Source organism: Pezoporus occidentalis, unplaced genomic scaffold (genome assembly GCF_034315485.1).
Source record: "Pezoporus occidentalis ecotype Australia unplaced genomic scaffold, CSIRO_AGI_Poc_V1 ctg96, whole genome shotgun sequence".
NCBI lineage: Eukaryota > Metazoa > Chordata > Aves > Psittaciformes > Psittacidae > Pezoporus > Pezoporus occidentalis.
In genome coordinates, this window is record NW_026916325.1 from 2505567 (window position 1) to 2523332 (window position 17766).

Here is a 17766-nt window from a genome sequence, read left to right on the forward strand (position 1 = left end):
ATGCCCAATTCTGTTAATATTAACAAAGCATATGTTTACATATTATGAAAATAAAATCATAAATTCACTGTAAAAGCAATAGCTAAAGTCATTCCACCACCAAGACACAGTCCACTAAAACTTCAAGTCGCTACTGCTGATCAAGCAGTAATCATAAATTAAGCTCTGATTTATGTATTAGAGAGAACTACTTTTTCAACACACTCAGAAACATAGTAACAGGAAACATTATATGATTCTATGATTCTATTATTATGTGGTAGCTAAGTGCCTCATTACTATGTACCTTGTAATCAGGACGAATGTTTGCAAAGTATATGTAAGAATCGACAGCCAGTGCAATTTTCAGTCCACTTCCCTCCCAAGACAAAGCAGAGATCTGTTTGCCAGGCACTCTGAGTGTGCGCAAATGCTTGTGTAAAACAAGGAAAGGAAAAGAGTCAGTATTTCTCATAGGAAAACAGTTTTGATAGTTGATGAAAACCAAACATAGATCCTCTTTACAGAACCCTTTAATGACTCTCCAAGTACAATACACATGCAAACAGATATTTAACATGCATTTCCGTAAAGTATTCTTTTGCCTTATTTTTTTTTCCTAGATACAAAGAAACACCAGGACTCAGTGGTAGTTCAAACTTACAAAAATAAGTAACAGATGGAGAATGTCAATATAAACAGTTTTTCCTGTTTGGTAACTTGAATCACCTACATAATTTCAATTCCTACTAAAATACACAGAACAGTAGCACCACTACCTGACATGCCCCAGTTGATATACAACACCCTTACCTGATGGTTTAAAGAAATAAAAACAAATAGCTAATCTATGTCAAGAACATGCACTGAATTAGCTGCATAGGTACACAATTCGTAGTAAGGCAAAGGGCATTTTCCTCTTTATTCCCTTTCAAAAAAAGTCTAAAAAAGGCAGTTAGATGTCCATTTCCAATTTAAGAGCTAATAAATAAACAGACTTTCCATCTTTTTTTTTTTCCATCTTTATTTTGCCATGGAATTTGAAGTTGACCGAAGGAAACAACTGAAAAAGAAGTTTTCAAGAACTGTAACCTTAGTCCCACAGAGCACTTGTTTCTGTGAAGCTTTTTGTTTGCAAATAATATGGATGTGTGTAATAAAGGATACATTGATCTATTATTAACTGTCAGATTTTTAATAGTCTTGGACTTCAAAAAAATACAGCATTTTACCAAGCAGACCACTGATACCTATGCTTAGATCTAACTTGCCTGTTGAGGGCATAACTTTGTGCCTAAATAAACTGTTATTAATGAACTGGCATAGTGTGGCACCTATTTCATGCCTTTGATAAGATGCAAATACCAAGTCCACATACTGGTCACACATTATTCACACAAGATATAGTCATCCAAAACGTTAAGCCTGTACTTGAATATGAGAACTAGAACAAAACAATTCTAAAATCTAACAGGTTTACTTCTAAATAATAGATAGAGAATCTGGCACACCTGTTTCAGTTAATCTGAAGGACATTAGAAGCCTGATAACATTATTGCCAAAACCTTTAGTTCCATTTAATACTTTCAACTAAGGAAACCTCTGTAGATGATGATCACTTATTGCTAAGTCTGAACTCAGGTATCAGAGTTAGGTGTTCAAAATTAGACACTACGCATATCCCACCATTTAGTGGTTTATGAGATGCACTCGGATTTTCATGCTGACCACTAACTCGCTGTTCTAAAAGGTGACCTGATCCTGTGTCATCTTTCCAGATCAGGTAGATATCCCAGATACCTTAGAGCACATTAAACACACTAAACACCCACATTTTGGCACCCAGATTCCACCAGTAACAACCACATAGACAAATCATACTAAGATATAAAAAAAAAAATTTATGTATTAAATATTTTTACCTCACCAAACGGAGTATAGAACTGTACAGCGTTTACATCTTTATCTTGAGAAGTTGTTTTTAGGGAGCCAGCCACCGCCAATACACTTCCACAGTGGTTCCACTGAATGCATACTACATTCATAGCAGTGTCAATCAAAACAGGATCTAGTTTTTAAGAAATAAAGAATATAAATACAGGTCAACATTTTGGGTCATGAGTAGCTCATTAATTAGCACCCCACATTTGGTACCTACTATGGTCATTCTCATCTCTCATTATCTGGCATCTTCCATTGTCATAACAGACAGCAAGACAAGGACAATCTGGTTCAATGTAGCCCTCTGTGCCATGATACCAATGTATTCCAGCAATGCTGAATGCTCCAGTTAAGTTCACTAAACAACTCAGTTTCATTTTCACCTAAACAAGAATCATTAATTATTTAAAGTCATATACAACATGCTATTTAGAACAACTTACATCTTTACTGATATACTGCAAAAGAACAGATACCTACGCAAATTTTTTTCCTGTCCCAAGAAAAATTTTCACATTCTCAAAATTTTAAGTTTGAAAAACTTCCTTATTTGAAGCCAGATCAGAGGTACAAAACCACGTATTTTAACTACAAAGAAGCACTTTAATATTGGCATTTTCATTCATTGCTTTTAAGTTACTTTTCAAAGGAAAAAAAAAAAAACAAACAAACAAAAACCCACCACCACAAGCATGTACCCAAAGAATCCTACTGGAACTTTACAAAAAAAATACAAATAATTTAAACCAATCCTGGCCACAGGATTTTTACAGGAAACATTTTGTCAGCTTTTTCTTCATAAAAATCACTTGAATAATATATAAAAATAATTGGAAAAAATACACGTCCAAATTAGGACAGCAATTAAGATAAGTTTACTTTTGTAGTAATTAGCCCTGGACAGCTGGTAACACAGAAAAGGGCTTTTTCTGAAAGATAAGAGTGCACCTGGATCACTTCAAGAAGGGCTAGCAGGTAAGTTATGGAAGAGAGGGCAAGGGCTGGCACGCACAGCCATACACAGTGTTGGGTGGGAGGGACAACAAGTCACTTAAAGAATTTCAATAATCTACAGCACATGGTAGAAACACCATGACTACAGCAGTGGGAAGAAAGAAAGATACAGTCGGGGGTTAAAGAAGGAAAGGGGAGAAGGGGAATGAGAAAGAGAAAAGGGGAGTGGAAAGGCGAGAAGGCAAACAGGAAATTCACCATAAAAGGTATCTAAAAGTAAACATGATTCTTTGGAACATCACTCATTTCAAAGTCTGTGTTTTACTTCTGTTTAGCATTTTGCCATAGCATTATCATATATTCCAGTACTACAAATAAGTAGATAAAAATAAATAAACAAGCCAATGTTGTAGGAATGCAGAACGCACTTATTACTGGGTGTTCTCTGAAGCATGTAACATTCCTTATGTAATAAAGAATGACAGCAGCAATGGAAAACACTGCTTTATTCTAACTATTGCTTTATACTACAATAGTACTTTTAACATGAACTTCATTTAATTAGTATCACATACATGTTTTCAAATTTTCAGTAACTACTGCAAGGCAAAAAGGCATTAGTTGATGTGATATTTACTTAGCTACCAAGAAAAAAATATTTATATTAAAATGTTGCAGATGCATAAATCTTGAATAAAAACTCTCTACACAAGATCTTGTCCAGTTCTCAGTACTGAAGTCTACCAACTATGAATTCCACCAACTAAACAAACATGAAATACATTAACAGGAAGTAAGTTTTTGTAAGGTAAGTTTACTAAGTTAAGTAAGCCTGTTAATACCTTTATTATATCACCATGAACTTACAATAAAATTTCCCTGATTGTCATAAATATGAATCTCTCCATTTGACATTCCAAAGAGTAAAACTTTGCTATCAGAGGACCAGGCCACATGGCACAGGTGGGTACCTTTCAAGTCTTTTCCCCAAATGCGATTACCTGTAACAGGACATTGATTGCACTTAATAAATATGACACAAAGTTAAAAATAGGATTCAAGTTTCCAATGTAAAAATTAAAATAGCTAAAGAAAATCAAAGCAACAATTAGAAAGTAACTATTGATCCTGTTTATCTAGAGACAAAGAGCCACTACTTACATAATATATAAAAAAAAAGCTATGTAATACCACAATAATTAGTATAGCTTAAATTTTACCATCCACCGATCCAACAATCACAGCACCATCTTCATACACAATACAAATCTTTTTTCCATCAGCATTCCAGCTCATACTTCGAACAACAGATTTATTTCTATTGTTAATCATCTCTTCGTACCAAGTACCTATTAGTAGTGAATGAAAAACTGTGTTATACTTCTGATTTGATAATCCCCTAGTGGATGCAAGATACTGAATCCAAACAGTAAAACTATTCTCATTTTAAAAGATATGCAAATAGGATGGTAATGATGTTTCTTAGCCATATGAATTCCTGAAGTTGTTCAAAAAATAAATACATAACAAACATGTACTATAAAATATATTAGTTATATATATAATATATATAAGTTACCAAGCAATCAAATTATGAGTTCAATGTAATGGAGAAACACGACAATGGTCTGCTTAGAAGTAAACATGAGATGGTGAGTTACATATAACTTTTCAGTGTAATATACAACAAACAGAAAGCTACAGAATCATAGAATCATAGATCATAGAATAGTTAGGGTTGGAAAGGACCTTAAGATCATCTAGTTCCAACCACCCTGCCATGGCCAGGGACACCTCACACTAAACCATATCACCCAAGGCCTCGTCCAACCTGGTCTTGAACACTGCCAGGGATGGAGCATTCACAACCTCCCTGGGCAACCTATTCCAGTGCCTCACCACCCTAACAGGAAAGAATTTCCTTCTTATATCCAACCTAAACTTCCCCTGTTTAAGTTTTAAACCATTACCCCTTGTCCTATCACTACAGTCTCTAATGAAGAGTTCCTCTCCAGCATCCCTATAGGCCCCCTTCAGATACTGGAAGGCTGCTATGAGGTCTCCACGCAGCTTTCTCTTCTCCAGGCTGAACTTTCTCAGCATGTCTTCATATGGGAGGTGCTCCAGTCCCCTGATCATCCTCGTGGCCCTTCTCTGGACTTGTTCCAACAGTTCCATGTCTTTATATGTTGAGGACACCAAGTCTGCACACAATACTCCAGGTGAGGTCTCACAAGAGTAGAGGGGCAGGATCACCTCCTTCGACCTGCTGGTCACGCTCCTTTTGATGCAGCCCAGAATACGGTTGGCTTTCTGGGCTGCGAGCGCACACTGAAACCGGCTCATGTTCATTTTCTCATCAACCAACACCCCCAAGTCCTTCTCTGCAGAGCTGCTCTGAATCGCTTCTCTGCCCAACCTGTAGCTGTGCCTGGGATTGCTCCGACCCAGGTGTAGGACCTTGCACTTGGCATGGTTAAACTTCATGACGTTGGCATCAGCCCACCTCACAAGCGTGTCAAGGTCCCTTTGGATGGCATTCCTTCCCTCCAGTGTACCAACCGAACCACACAGCTTGGTGTCATCGGCAAACTTGCTGAGGGTGCGCTCAATCCCACTGTCCGTGTCAGCGACAAAGATGCTGAACAAGACCAGTCCCAACACCGATCCCTGAGGGACACCACTCGTTACTGGTCTCCAATTGGACATTGAGCCATTGACCACAACTCTTCGCATGCGACCATCCACCCAGTTCTTTATCCACCGAGTGGTCCATCTATCAAACTGATGTCTCTCCAATTTAGAGACAAGGATGTCGTGTGGGACAGCGTCGAATGCTTTGCGCAAGTCCAGGCAGATGACATCAGCTGCTCTACCCCTGTCCATCAGTTCTGTAGCCCCATCATAGAAGACCACCAAATTGGTCAGGCAGGATTTCCCCTTAGTGAAGCCATGCTGGCTGTCACCAAGCCCCTTGTTGATTTTCATGTCGCTTAGCATGCCTTCCAGGAGAATCTGCTCCAAGATTTTGCCAGGCACAGAGGTGAGACTGACTGGTCTGTAGTTCCTTGGGTCATCCATTTTCCCCTTCTTGAAAATGGGGGTTGTATTCCCTTTTCCCAGTCATCGGGAACTTCATCTGACGGCCATGATTTTTCAAATATGATGGCCAGTGGCTTAGCAACCTTATTTGCCAGCTCCTTCAGGACCCGCGGATGGATTTCATCATGTCCCATGGTCTTGTGCATGTTCAGGTTCTTAAGATGGTCTCGAACAAGATCCTCTCCTACAGTGGGCTCAAGGTCTTCATTCTCACAGTCCCTGTGTCTGCCTTCCCAGAATTGGGTGGTGTGGTCAGAGTCTTTGCCAGTGAAGACTGAGGCAAAGAAGTCATAAAGAACCTTAGCCTTCTCCAAATCCAGGGTAGCCAGCTCTCCTGGTAGCTTCCAGAGGGGCCTACGTTGTCCCTAGTCTGTCTTTTATTCGCTACGTACCTATAGAATCCCTTCCTGAAGTCATATTAGTCTACTGCCTTAATTACACGTTTCTAAAGGCTGCTTTTATGAAAGTATATAATTGATGTTCTCAGCAGGGTTGCTTAATTCTTGTAGTTCTACCACCAATACGTCTGAGCTTGATGCACTTTTAGAACTTTTAATACTACAATACCCAGAACAGAACCTATACAAACAAGCACTGCTTCTTTTTTGGTTCAATATACTACTTTCCTCCAAGGAAATAAAGTAAAATAGAAGAAAACAAGAAATTTAGAGCAGTTTACAAAGCACGTGGCTAAAAATTTGTATCTTTTCCTAAGGTATATCTACAGGACAAACACCTTTCTATATTTGACTACACTGTGAAAAATGTTGACAAGTATTACAATAAAAACTTGGAAATTTTTTAAAATCTATTTTGAGCTTTACAGTCTGCAGAATAAAAGCCCTGGGTAGGAATTCTTTTAATTGCTGGGGAAAAAAAAAAAAAAAAAAAGAGAGAGAGAAAACAAAAAGATTTCTCACAACATAGAATATTATCCCATCTCAGATTTATCCTGTAGAGTACCTTTATACAGCATCCACACAATGATAAGTCCATTTTGATCACTTGTAGTCAGTTTTTGATACTGTTCGTTCCATGTCACTACTTGAACAGAACCTAGAAAATGATACAGTTTTTTTATTTACTTCATTTAAGTAAGTTAATAAAACTCGCCACATCCAACTTGATCAGCCTGGAGCTTTTCAGAAATTTGCACTTCAGACTCTAATTTTGGGCATTCTTTTTGTGTCTCTCATTTCTTCTTTCAAAATCCTGCTAAACAGCTCCTTTTGCTTCTGTATTCACCCACTTGACTAACATCCTCTCCAAATTCTGCTCAAAATATTGCTTTGATATGTGAAACCCAAATTATAGTTTTGCAGTTTCTGACCATCTCTGACATGTTAGTCTGTGAAGCCAAGAAAACTTTACTGTCATAATAAGTTTTAGTTTTCTCTTCCCCTTAGTATGTTGATCCTCAGTAATGCTGCACTTTTAAAACAAAATCTCCTCCACGAGAGAACTCTAAACTCAATTCCTGCAGACTCTCATGTCTCATATGGATCCTACTCATAAATATTTGACCCGACATATCTTCAAACAGTGGCTTCTAAGCAGCATCTGATTTCAACACTGGATGTGAACTTGGCCACTTCAAGCATCACATTCCTTCGTGCCCTCACTGCTAGTCATCCATTTCCTCTGTGTCCTTTCCATTTTTCAGACTTTTAATCATGAACTTTATCAACAGATGCAATCAAAGATACCCTGAATGTCAGGAATTTGTGAAGGTAACAGTAATCTATTTCAGAATTTAAAACATCCATTCAAAATATCCATTAAACAAATTCACTTTTTTATATATTTAACTATTTAACCCTGACTGTTAGCAGGTTTCAACTGCAAATCCTCATGAAAAGACCACTTCTTCAAAGAATGTAAGGATTTTGCATTCTCTTCATAGCCCACTGTCCATAGATGATGATCATTTAACATTTCTTTCACAAGAGTTTAATGCTTCCCTGCATCCATTTTTTACTTCCACACACTATCCTTCTCTAGCCTGTTTTCTAACCTCTATAAACTTTGTCTGCATATGGGAGCTGTCCCTGCCCATGGCAGAGGGGCTGGAACTAGATGGTCTTAAGGTTCTTTCCAATCCAAACCATTTTGTGATTCTATACTGCAGTCCATGTACGTACACATATTGTAATTTGTCAATAAAGAGAAAACAAAGATATATTTAAGGCAAAAAATGGGTGTACCGAACTAAATTTGATTTCTTCAGAATAAATGTGAAGCTACCATAACATACAAGGAAATCTGATATACTATAAAAAATTAAAAGCTTATCCATCCACATATGTTTCTAGAAAAAATGCTTATAGAGGCTTTTAGTGACATTTCTGATTTTAGCCTATTATACAGAATTTAAAACTTCATATAAAAAGTGCAAGAGAAAATTGTTCTCCTTTTTTGAAAAAGAAACCACAGTAGAACCACAGTAAAACTGTAAATGTTTAACTCAGCAATTTCAGCATTGACTGCCCATCTGTTTAGCTTTTCTCTTCTGCTATAAAACATTCTTTATCTGTCATCTACAAATGTAGTATGTGAACAAACATATCATGATCTTCTACATAAACACTGAAAAAAATATTCCAGTCCCATGCAACTGTGTAGCATTTCCAAATTAACCATGCTAAAGTCAGAGATAACAAGTGCTATACCAGTAGCACTGCATGATTAAAAAAAAAAATAATAAAGTCTGTCTATAACACATACAGCAGCATCAGCCACTTAAATAAAAATCAGTATTTCTTTCTCAGGATAATGAATGGGTACCAAATAATTTGGAAAAAGCAAAGCCTGAGGTAATACAAAGCACAAGCCAGGCTGTAATGTCAAAGGACACAGATTTAGCCTTGCAAAATCCATAAGTAAACTTTAAATCATAAGAGAAAGAGCCGAGATTGGTTTGTGCAGCACGCATTTTGCATTACACATCAGCCATGAGAACTGAAGTTAGGCTACATCAGTTTGATTCTCAACCCAGTAATTCACTCACGGATCATGACTGTAGGTCTTTCATCAGATAACTTGGAAAAAATAGCCAAGATATTATATACCTGAGCTGAACAGTAATAATCTTTGTTTCAGACTTGTAATAAAAAGTTATGGCAAAATTACTCTATTAACATTACAAAATCTTGTATTTTTTTATTCTAAGCAAAAGTACATTAAATACCCAAAGCCACTTACCACTATGACCTTCAAGAATTTGATTCACAGAAAGATTGCTAGGAGCTGCGAGTCCCTTTATTTTTGCTTCATCTGAAAATAACAAAACCAGCTATAAAATCAGCCTAACAAAGCACACATATTACTGTGTCTCTATCAATACTGCAGCTCCATTCACTGCTTACATAGATAAAATTATTCACCTAAAAGAATGTAAATTGTAACTGCAGAATGAATTTTCCACCCTCAGTTCAATGTGTTTGCTATTCACATCTGTCATCCAAATTCATACACTCTTTATGATCAAGCAGTTTTTCAGGGAAAAAAAACAACACACCAAAAACCAAACATACACACAAAAGAAAAAACCCCACACATTAAAAAAAACCAACCAGGGCTATCATGTTTTGTAACACTCAGTAAAAAAAGTTAAAAATAATTTGGAAGTATATTAGATTTTACTCTTCTTGGAACATTTTTATTAAGAAAAAAATTGACAGCTTTCTCCGTAAAATAATGAAGATGCTAGACAACATTGAAACAAAATAAAGAAATCATAAGATAAATTCAAAAATAACCTGAAAGCCTATACAAAATGAACAAGAATAAAACATGTGCCCTGAAAAAGAAAAAAAGCAGTAAAAAAAACTTCAGCAGATGTAACGGGTACACAAATTACACATGTGCCATGTAAGACAAGCTGGAGGAAATCTGTGCAAAAGAAAGTAACAGAACATTGGATGTTTTGGCAAATACATAACTATCTATGTACACGTTTAAAAGGTGCAATACCATCAAGAAACTTGTGGAAGCAGTTATGCCTCCTGAAGTGCAGTGGATTTTGTTCTTAAGAAAAACAAAGAAACAAATAAACAAACCCAAAATCACCCACTCATTTACCTGTCTGTGTTTCTAATTTTAAGACTTTCAGTAATCCATCCTCTCCACCACAGGCTATGAAGCCTTGATCCTTATTCCAGGAAATACATCTTAATCGAACACTACCAGGAATTGCAATCTGAAAAAGAAGCATTTTGTATCTCTACACAGCTATAAGAATCATGTTTTATTTTAAAAACACTCTAACTGAACACCTCAAAGATACCTATGATGCCACATCAGGTAAACTTATTTCTACCAACAGATCAGTACGTGCAAAAAGAAACAAAAGACAGAATTACAAGCACCAGTGAAACTGCAACACAAAGCTTGAGAAAAGGTAACCTAATACATGCAGTAAATCATGATAGCAGGACATCTTCAAAGGTGTGCTGAGAAGGCATCATGAGCAACGAAGGAGGGGAGAGGGATGCACAGAGCTCTGACAAGAGCTGAACCGACATCTCAAGACCAAAGACCAAAGCCCCAAGCCGTGAACCCAGGCCGCGAAGGAGCTGGCAGGGCAGATCAGGGCATCACTCTGGGCAAGGGCCAACCCCACGACCGCGCCAGCAGAGCCGCAACCAGCGGGAGAGTCCCAAGGAGTCCCCTCAGCGCCCCGAGGCCTCAGAGCTCCCAACCTCCGAGGGCTCCCGCCCCGCCTCTCCTCCGTGCCCCAGGAGTACCTTCTTGCACAGGTAGATGAACATCCTGGCGGAGCGAGAAAGGCACCCCTCACTACTCCTCACGGCGGCGCGGCTCGGTAGGCCGCGTCACCCTGGCAACCGCAGCCGGAAGTGCCCTCCGCGCGCGCGCTCTGTTATTTCCGGGAGTGGGAAGAGAAAGGTGGGGGTTACTGTAGTGCTGCCTGCAGTGGGCTCCAGGCACAACTCCTCATACCCATCAGGCCCCAACCCAGAGGTGCCTCCAGAGGCGGTGGCAGCCATGAGGCACTGTCCTGCCTTTGCCTGTCGCCTGCCGACAGCCACGGCAGAGGATAGCTCCTCTGAGAGGGAAGGTGGGCTGGGAGTTTGCCCACCCCGCCTCAGTGGTTAACGGACGTACACACCTTGGGTAGAAAGCACTGATAATTCATTAATAAAGGTCGCTCGGCTTTTACATGAGGGAAACTCGAAAGCTTCTGAATCCCAAATTGTTTGTACATAGTGGTTTTAGTGTAACATGCATCAATACATCCTCAGCCCAACCTTAGAGCTGCCCCAGGCGTAGCTGTTTAAAAGCCTGCCCAGCTGACAGCTTGCGCTTGGCATGGTTAAACTTCATAAGGTTGGCATCAGCCCACTTCACAAGTGTGTCAAAGCCCTTCTGGATGGCATTCCTTCCCTCCAGCGTATCAAATGAACCACAGAGTTTGGTGTCATCGGCAAACTTTCTGAGGGTGCGCGCAATCCCACTGTCCATGTCACCAAACTTCGCCTGCTGATTTTCCTTGCACTTGTTTGTATCTATTATATGCAGGGTATGAAGCAAGCACAGATGTCATTATAATATGTCCTTGGCATACCAGCTACTGATGTAATATTTTGTGTGACTATATTGCAGATCTATACAAAATACATTGGATTTTTCAATTCTTAAAACAATGTATTGTTATAATCGTAGTTTTGACTCCATCTTCAAATGTATTTAAAATTAGTTTCTGAAGTATTTGGATTCTTATAAATGCCAAGTGCACAAAATGAGTGGATTCTTTAATGATTACATTTTTTAATTGTTAGGTTGCATGTTTTGTCCGACAAGCCAAACTGACACAACTAGTCTCAGTAAAGTCCATGGAACGAGAACAGAAATAACTGACTAATAACAAACAGAAATAACTGACTAATAACAAACATAAATTTTTCAGTATAAAAAAACTAAAATTGGAGGACACCTTTATCCTTCTGAGTGTTAACATTATTAATACTTGAAATTACTTTAAAACCTTTTATCTATATTAACAAGGACTTCCAGGTTTTAAAATCAAGCACGTTTTTTTCCAACTATGTGGCTTGGGGATAGTCCCCTGTTTAATTCTGCCAATGTCTGCCATTTATGCTTCCTTTATCTTTGAGGTTTTGTTTCCTTGTTTTTGGTAAACCCTTTATTTCATAACACACATAATTTTTCAGTTAAATATACAAACCATTCCAACATCAGTGTGCATAACATACTTTATTTTATTAAAATAAGTTACAAGATCCCAACTTACTTTCTCATTTAATGGATAGAAGACATGGGCACACTATTTACTCTGCCTTGCCATTTCACAGTTTTATACAATGTCATATAGTGTATCCTTTTATTTATTTACTTTTAAACAAGATAATGAAAATGCAGTTACTGCTTGTACAGCAAAGCACAGCAGGTACAGACAGCTTTATGGTTATAAAGTGACTGCACATGAAGATCCAGGATCTGTTGTCTTCCTGAAGTCTTCTTGACATATTATTTGTCAATAACAACAAACCAACTGCTGTTTTGTGAGCTGTGCAACAAAATAAAGCTTGCTGAACTCAATAAAAAGGATTGATTCTGAAAGAGTATTTGAAGATTAAGTAGAATGATAGCTCAGACAACCTGCTGTCTGCCGTTAAAGCTGGACTTTAATGGCATTTGGGGTATCAATCATTGCCAAACACAGCACTCCTGAGAATGCATTAGTCCAAAGTTAAGCTTCCAGGAGTTTTGCAAGCTAAGCAGGAAAGCACGTCGTGATTTTAACCACATAAAGAGTCACTCAGTGTCAGAGATTCATCAGTTTCCATCAGTTTCTGAGATGTAGATGAAATTAGATACTGAAATCTCAGCTTGGGAAGAAATAAGAAGAATGTAATTTACCACTGGCAAATAATACAAAAATGAAACCAGGAACACATGCATTCATTTAAAATACTAAGCAATAGAGTTCAGCTAGATTATCAATGTGTATCATAGATACAATGTGTATCACCCCACAAGTACTAATGGTTTGTAACATTTGCAATATACATGCATAGGGAGTATAATTTTTGATTCAAGTGGTGTGAACATTCCAATGTCACATGAATATGGATAGAGGGAACATCGCATTCAAATAGGCCCAAATGAATTTAAAATCTAGTAGAAAGGCACAGCAGTATTAATTGAGGAGCCAGATAGTATGATAGAGAAGTCATTAATCTGTTAAGCAAGAGAAAGCAAGCATTGCCCTACTCCACAGTGGTTCCATTGAATCTGTTCCTAGGTCTTGCCCTCAGTCTTCCAGATTTACAGGGGACTAGCCTCAGCTGTCCTGAAGAATTCCTTTTTCGCCATAATCCACCACAAAACCAGGGCTCAGAGATGATAATTTCATTGTGGTATAATGTGAGTTCTTAGCTACGTGAAAGGCAATTTAACTTCACCTACTCTACAAAGAAAATAGGAATTAAGATGTACCACTTGCTGCAGGCTTATAACAAACATATCAACAGCTACAGAAGCACAAGTACTGTAGTGAGATTACCATCTACATCTGAGACCAGAATAATAAGCTTCCAAAGGTAGAGCCTTCTTAAAAGAGGGCCCACAAGTATGAAATACCCTTTCAACAAGTTATCAAGAGGTAGTACCTGCATGTAATATCTATCTATACATGCTTTTTTTTATATTGCCTCCAAAGGCAACGACTGCAGATTATTCAGTAATTTTTTTCTGTAGATATATAAATACATAGCTAATAAATACCAAACAAATAAGGTGAGCATTATAATAGTAAAACAATAGAAATATTATACCTGGATACAATTTCTCCTTTTTTTTTTTTTTTTTCTGAATTTTGGGTTCATTTTTTTGTTTCTCAACCATGCCATTGATACTTGCATTTTGCAGGGAAACTGCAAAGTCTATGAACAGATTCATTTCTAGCATGGAGAAATTAATTTGTCTTAGAGCCAGTGTTGAAACCGGTGTCTCCTTGATTCCACCGAACTGGTATTTGTTCATCTCCCTTCTTTGAAACATTTCACAGGCTTTATGGTCAATGTACAAAGAAGAGCTGTTCAAGAGTCAGCTGGAGGAAGGCCAGTTCCAAACACCACAGCAACGTGGCTGGTTTCTAACCAACTGTCAGGGTTTTTTTTATGTTTCAAATGAAATTCTCCAATGACAGATACAGATCCAGATACAGATCCTCCTTGGATTATGTCCATTTTAACAAAATTACTTTTCCAGCCAACCTTGGCAACTGCCCAAGGGTACCCTGAATTCTTCTACAGTCCGTCTGTGAAATGTAGTCTTCCAGTATTTGATATTCAGAATCTTGGACACCCCTATTGCCACTGGGATGCTCAACAAGTCATACTAAACATGCTAGAGTTATGTTTTTATGCTGCATTTTACTGTTTATACTGTTACACTGTTTAAGTCCAGACCTATTAAAAATTACTATATTTACAAATGGCATTTGGCTATTTCCACCTATTTTATAACTTTGCTCTTACATGGGGCTCTTAGCCACGTGGTGTAATGGCAAGTTATTCCTGCTCTGAACCAGAAATCATACTAGGTACCTCTTGAGGTCCCTTCCAGTCTGACTATGATTACTTTGCACAGTCTGTGCTCTCTAGGATCACAGCTGCCTGGCCTCACCAGATATGAAGTGCTAGACCACCTCCAAAGGCATGCTAGGAAAAGTTTCCAGTACACAGTAACTTTAGTCAGGAGACCGGGAAGGGAAGGAAAAAACCCTTATAAAATGATTGCATATTTACTATGACACAAAGTCCCTGAGAAGCTAAAGAAACAAACAGCAACATGAAATTCAGTTGGGAGAGGAGGACATCACATCAAACTGTCTCCTGCATGGTGGTAACACAGATTCACAGTACTGCAAAGTGTTTTACTGTGTGACTTAACACCAACTCTTCTCTCTTTAATTATGTCTCAGTTCTAGGCTCACTGAATATTGCATATTTTATATATAGAGTGAAGGCTTTAGTTTTAAGATGATAAAGGCCAAATGGTAAGCAGTTACTAGCATTGTTACATATGAAGTGCTTTATATCTCTGAATGTTACTCAAAGTGGTAAAGGCAAAGTGATACAGAACTGTCTTATAACATGTGAATGCATGTGAAAATTTGTCAGACAGATCCAGTCCTTCTAATGAGAGCTGGGACTGTGAGAATGAAGACCTTGAGCCCACTGTAGGAGAGGATCTTGTTCGAGACCATCTTAAGAACCTGAACATGCACAAGACCATGGGACATGATGAAATCCATCCGCGGGTCCTGAAGGAGCTGGCAAATAAGGTTGCTAAGCCACTGGCCATCATATCTGAAAAATCATGGCCGTCAGATGAAGTTCCCGATGACTGGGAAAAGGGAAATACAACCCCCATTTTCAAGAAGGGGAAAATGGATGACCCAAGGAACTACAGACCAGTCAGTCTCACCTCTGTGCCTGGCAAAATCTTGGAGCAGATTCTCCTGGAAGGCATGCTAAGCGACATGAAAATCAACAAGGGGCTTGGTGACAGCCAGCATGGCTTCACTAAGGGGAAATCCTGCCTGACCAATTTGGTGGTCTTCTATGATGGGGCTACAGAACTGATGGACAGGGCTGACGTCATCTGCCTGGACTTGCGCAAAGCATTCGACGCTGTCCCACACGACATCACAGTATCACACAGTATCACAGTATGCTGGAGATTGGAAGGGACCTCAAAAGATCATCTAGTCCAATCCCCCTGCCAGAGCAGGAACACCTAGATAACGTTACACAGGAATGTGTCCAGGCGGGTTTTGAATGTCTCCAGGGAAGGAGACTCCACAACCTCCCTGGGCAGCCTGTTCCAGTGTTCCGTCACCCTCACTGAGAAGAAGTTCCTTCTCAAGTTTAAGTGGAACCTCTTGTGTTCCAGTTTGCACCCATTACCCCTTGTCCTATCATTGTTTGCCACTGAGTAGAGCCTGGCTCCATCCTCGTGACACTCCCCCTTTATATATTTATAGACACTTACAAGGTCACCCCTCAGTCTCCTCTTCTCTAAACTATAAAGACCCAGCTCCCTCAGTCTTTCCTCATAAGGGAGATGCTCCACTCCCTTAATCATCTTGGTTGCCCTGCGCTGGACTCTCTCCAGCAGCTCCCTGTCCTTCTTGAACTGAGGGGCCCAGAACTGGACACAATATTCCAGATGGGGTCTCACCAGGGCAGAGTAGAGGGGAAGGAGGACCTCTCTCGACCTACTAACCACCGCCCTTCTAATACATCCCAGGATGCCATTGGCCTTCTTAGCCACAAGGGCACAGTGTTGGCTCATGGTCATCCTGTCGTCCACTAGGACCCCCAGGTCCCTCTCCCCTACACTGCTCTCTAGCAGGTCGTTCCCCAACCTATACTGGAACCTGGGGTTGTTCCTGCCCAGATGCAGGACTCTACACTTTCCCTTGTTATATTTCATCCCGTTATTCCCTGCCCAACTCTCCAGCCTGTCCAGGTCTCGCTGGATGGCAGCACAGCCTTCTGGCGTGTCAGCCACTCCTCCCAGCTTAGTGTCATCAGCAAACTTGCTGATAGTACACTCAATTCCCTCATCTAAATCATTGATGAATATATTAAATAATACCGGTCCCAGTACTGACCCTTGAGGCACTCCACTGGTTACAGGCCTCCAACTAGACTCAGCCCCATAGACTACAACTCTCTGGCTTCTCTCCTTCAGCCAGTTCGCAGTCCACCTCACTACCTGGTCATCCAGTCCACACTTCCTCAATTTAGCTGTGAGGATGCTGTGGGAGACTGTGTCAAAGGCTTTGCTGAAGTCAAGGTAGACCACATCCACCGCTCTGCCATCATCCATCCACCGTGTTATTTCCTCATAAAAGGCTAAGAGATTGGTCAAACATGATTTGCCCCTGGTGAAGCCATGTTGACTGCCCCTCATAACCCTCTTATCCTTGATATGCTTTAAGATGGCACCAAGGACAAGGTGTTCCATCACTTTCCCAGGGATGGAGGTGAGGCTGACCGGTCTATAGTTACCCGGGTCCTCCTTCTTGCCCTTTTTGAAGACCGGAGTGACATTTGCCTTCCTCCAGTCCTCAGGCACCTCTCCCGTTTCCCAGGACTTGGTAAAGATGATGGCGAGTGGTCTAGCAATGACTTCCGCCAGTTCCCTCAGCACCCGCGGGTGCATCCCATCTGGACCCATGGATTTATGGACGTCCAGATTGCTCAACTGATCTCTAACCCATTCCTCATCGACTAAGGCAAGTCGCTCCATCGACCTGACTTCATCTAAGGTCTCAGGGGTATAGGGCTCTTCAGGACTGCCTGCAGCAGAGTAGACAGAGACAAAGAAGGCATTCAGTAACTCTGCCATCTCTGCATCTTCTGTCACCAGGGCACCCATCCCGTTCATCAGTGGGCCTACATTGCCTCTGGTGTTAGTTTTGTCTGCCATGTACTTGAAAAAGCTCTTTTTGCTGTCCTTGAACCTTCTTGCCAGGTTTAATTCTAAGGAAGCCTTAGTCCTCCTAGCTGCCTTCCTACATCCCCTAGCAGCAGCCTTATATTCCTCCCAAGTGGCCAAGTGGAGAGACATCAATTTGATAGGTGGACCACTCGGTGGATAAAGAACTGGGTGGATGGCCGCACGCAGAGTTGTGATCAATGGCTCAATGTCCAATTGGAGACCAGTAACAAGTGGCGTCCCTCAGGGATCGGTGTTGGGACTGGTCTTGTTCAGCATCTTTCTCGGTGACAT

The 17766-nt window shown here is 39.9% G+C and overlaps 1 protein-coding gene across 3 annotated transcripts in view; it reads right to left on the reverse strand.

Annotated features, from left to right (window-relative positions):
• The window catches only part of WDR35 (WD repeat domain 35), a 47652-nt gene extending 36854 nt beyond the window's left edge, over window positions 1–10798 (reverse strand). For all 3 annotated transcript variants that reach the window (XM_062606372.1, XM_062606371.1, XM_062606370.1), the window contains exons 1-9: window positions 10722–10798; window positions 10057–10174; window positions 9178–9249; window positions 6940–7032; window positions 4095–4223; window positions 3742–3875; window positions 2138–2303; window positions 1902–2047; window positions 287–412 (exon numbers count right to left, since the gene is read on the reverse strand). In XM_062606372.1, coding sequence (XP_062462356.1) covers window positions 287–412; window positions 1902–2047; window positions 2138–2303; window positions 3742–3875; window positions 4095–4223; window positions 6940–7032; window positions 9178–9249; window positions 10057–10174; window positions 10722–10745 — 1008 coding nt within the window. In that variant the 5' untranslated portion in view covers window positions 10746–10798. The remainder of the gene's footprint in view (window positions 1–286; window positions 413–1901; window positions 2048–2137; window positions 2304–3741; window positions 3876–4094; window positions 4224–6939; window positions 7033–9177; window positions 9250–10056; window positions 10175–10721) is intronic.
• Window positions 10799–17766: the final 6968 nt, after the last annotated feature.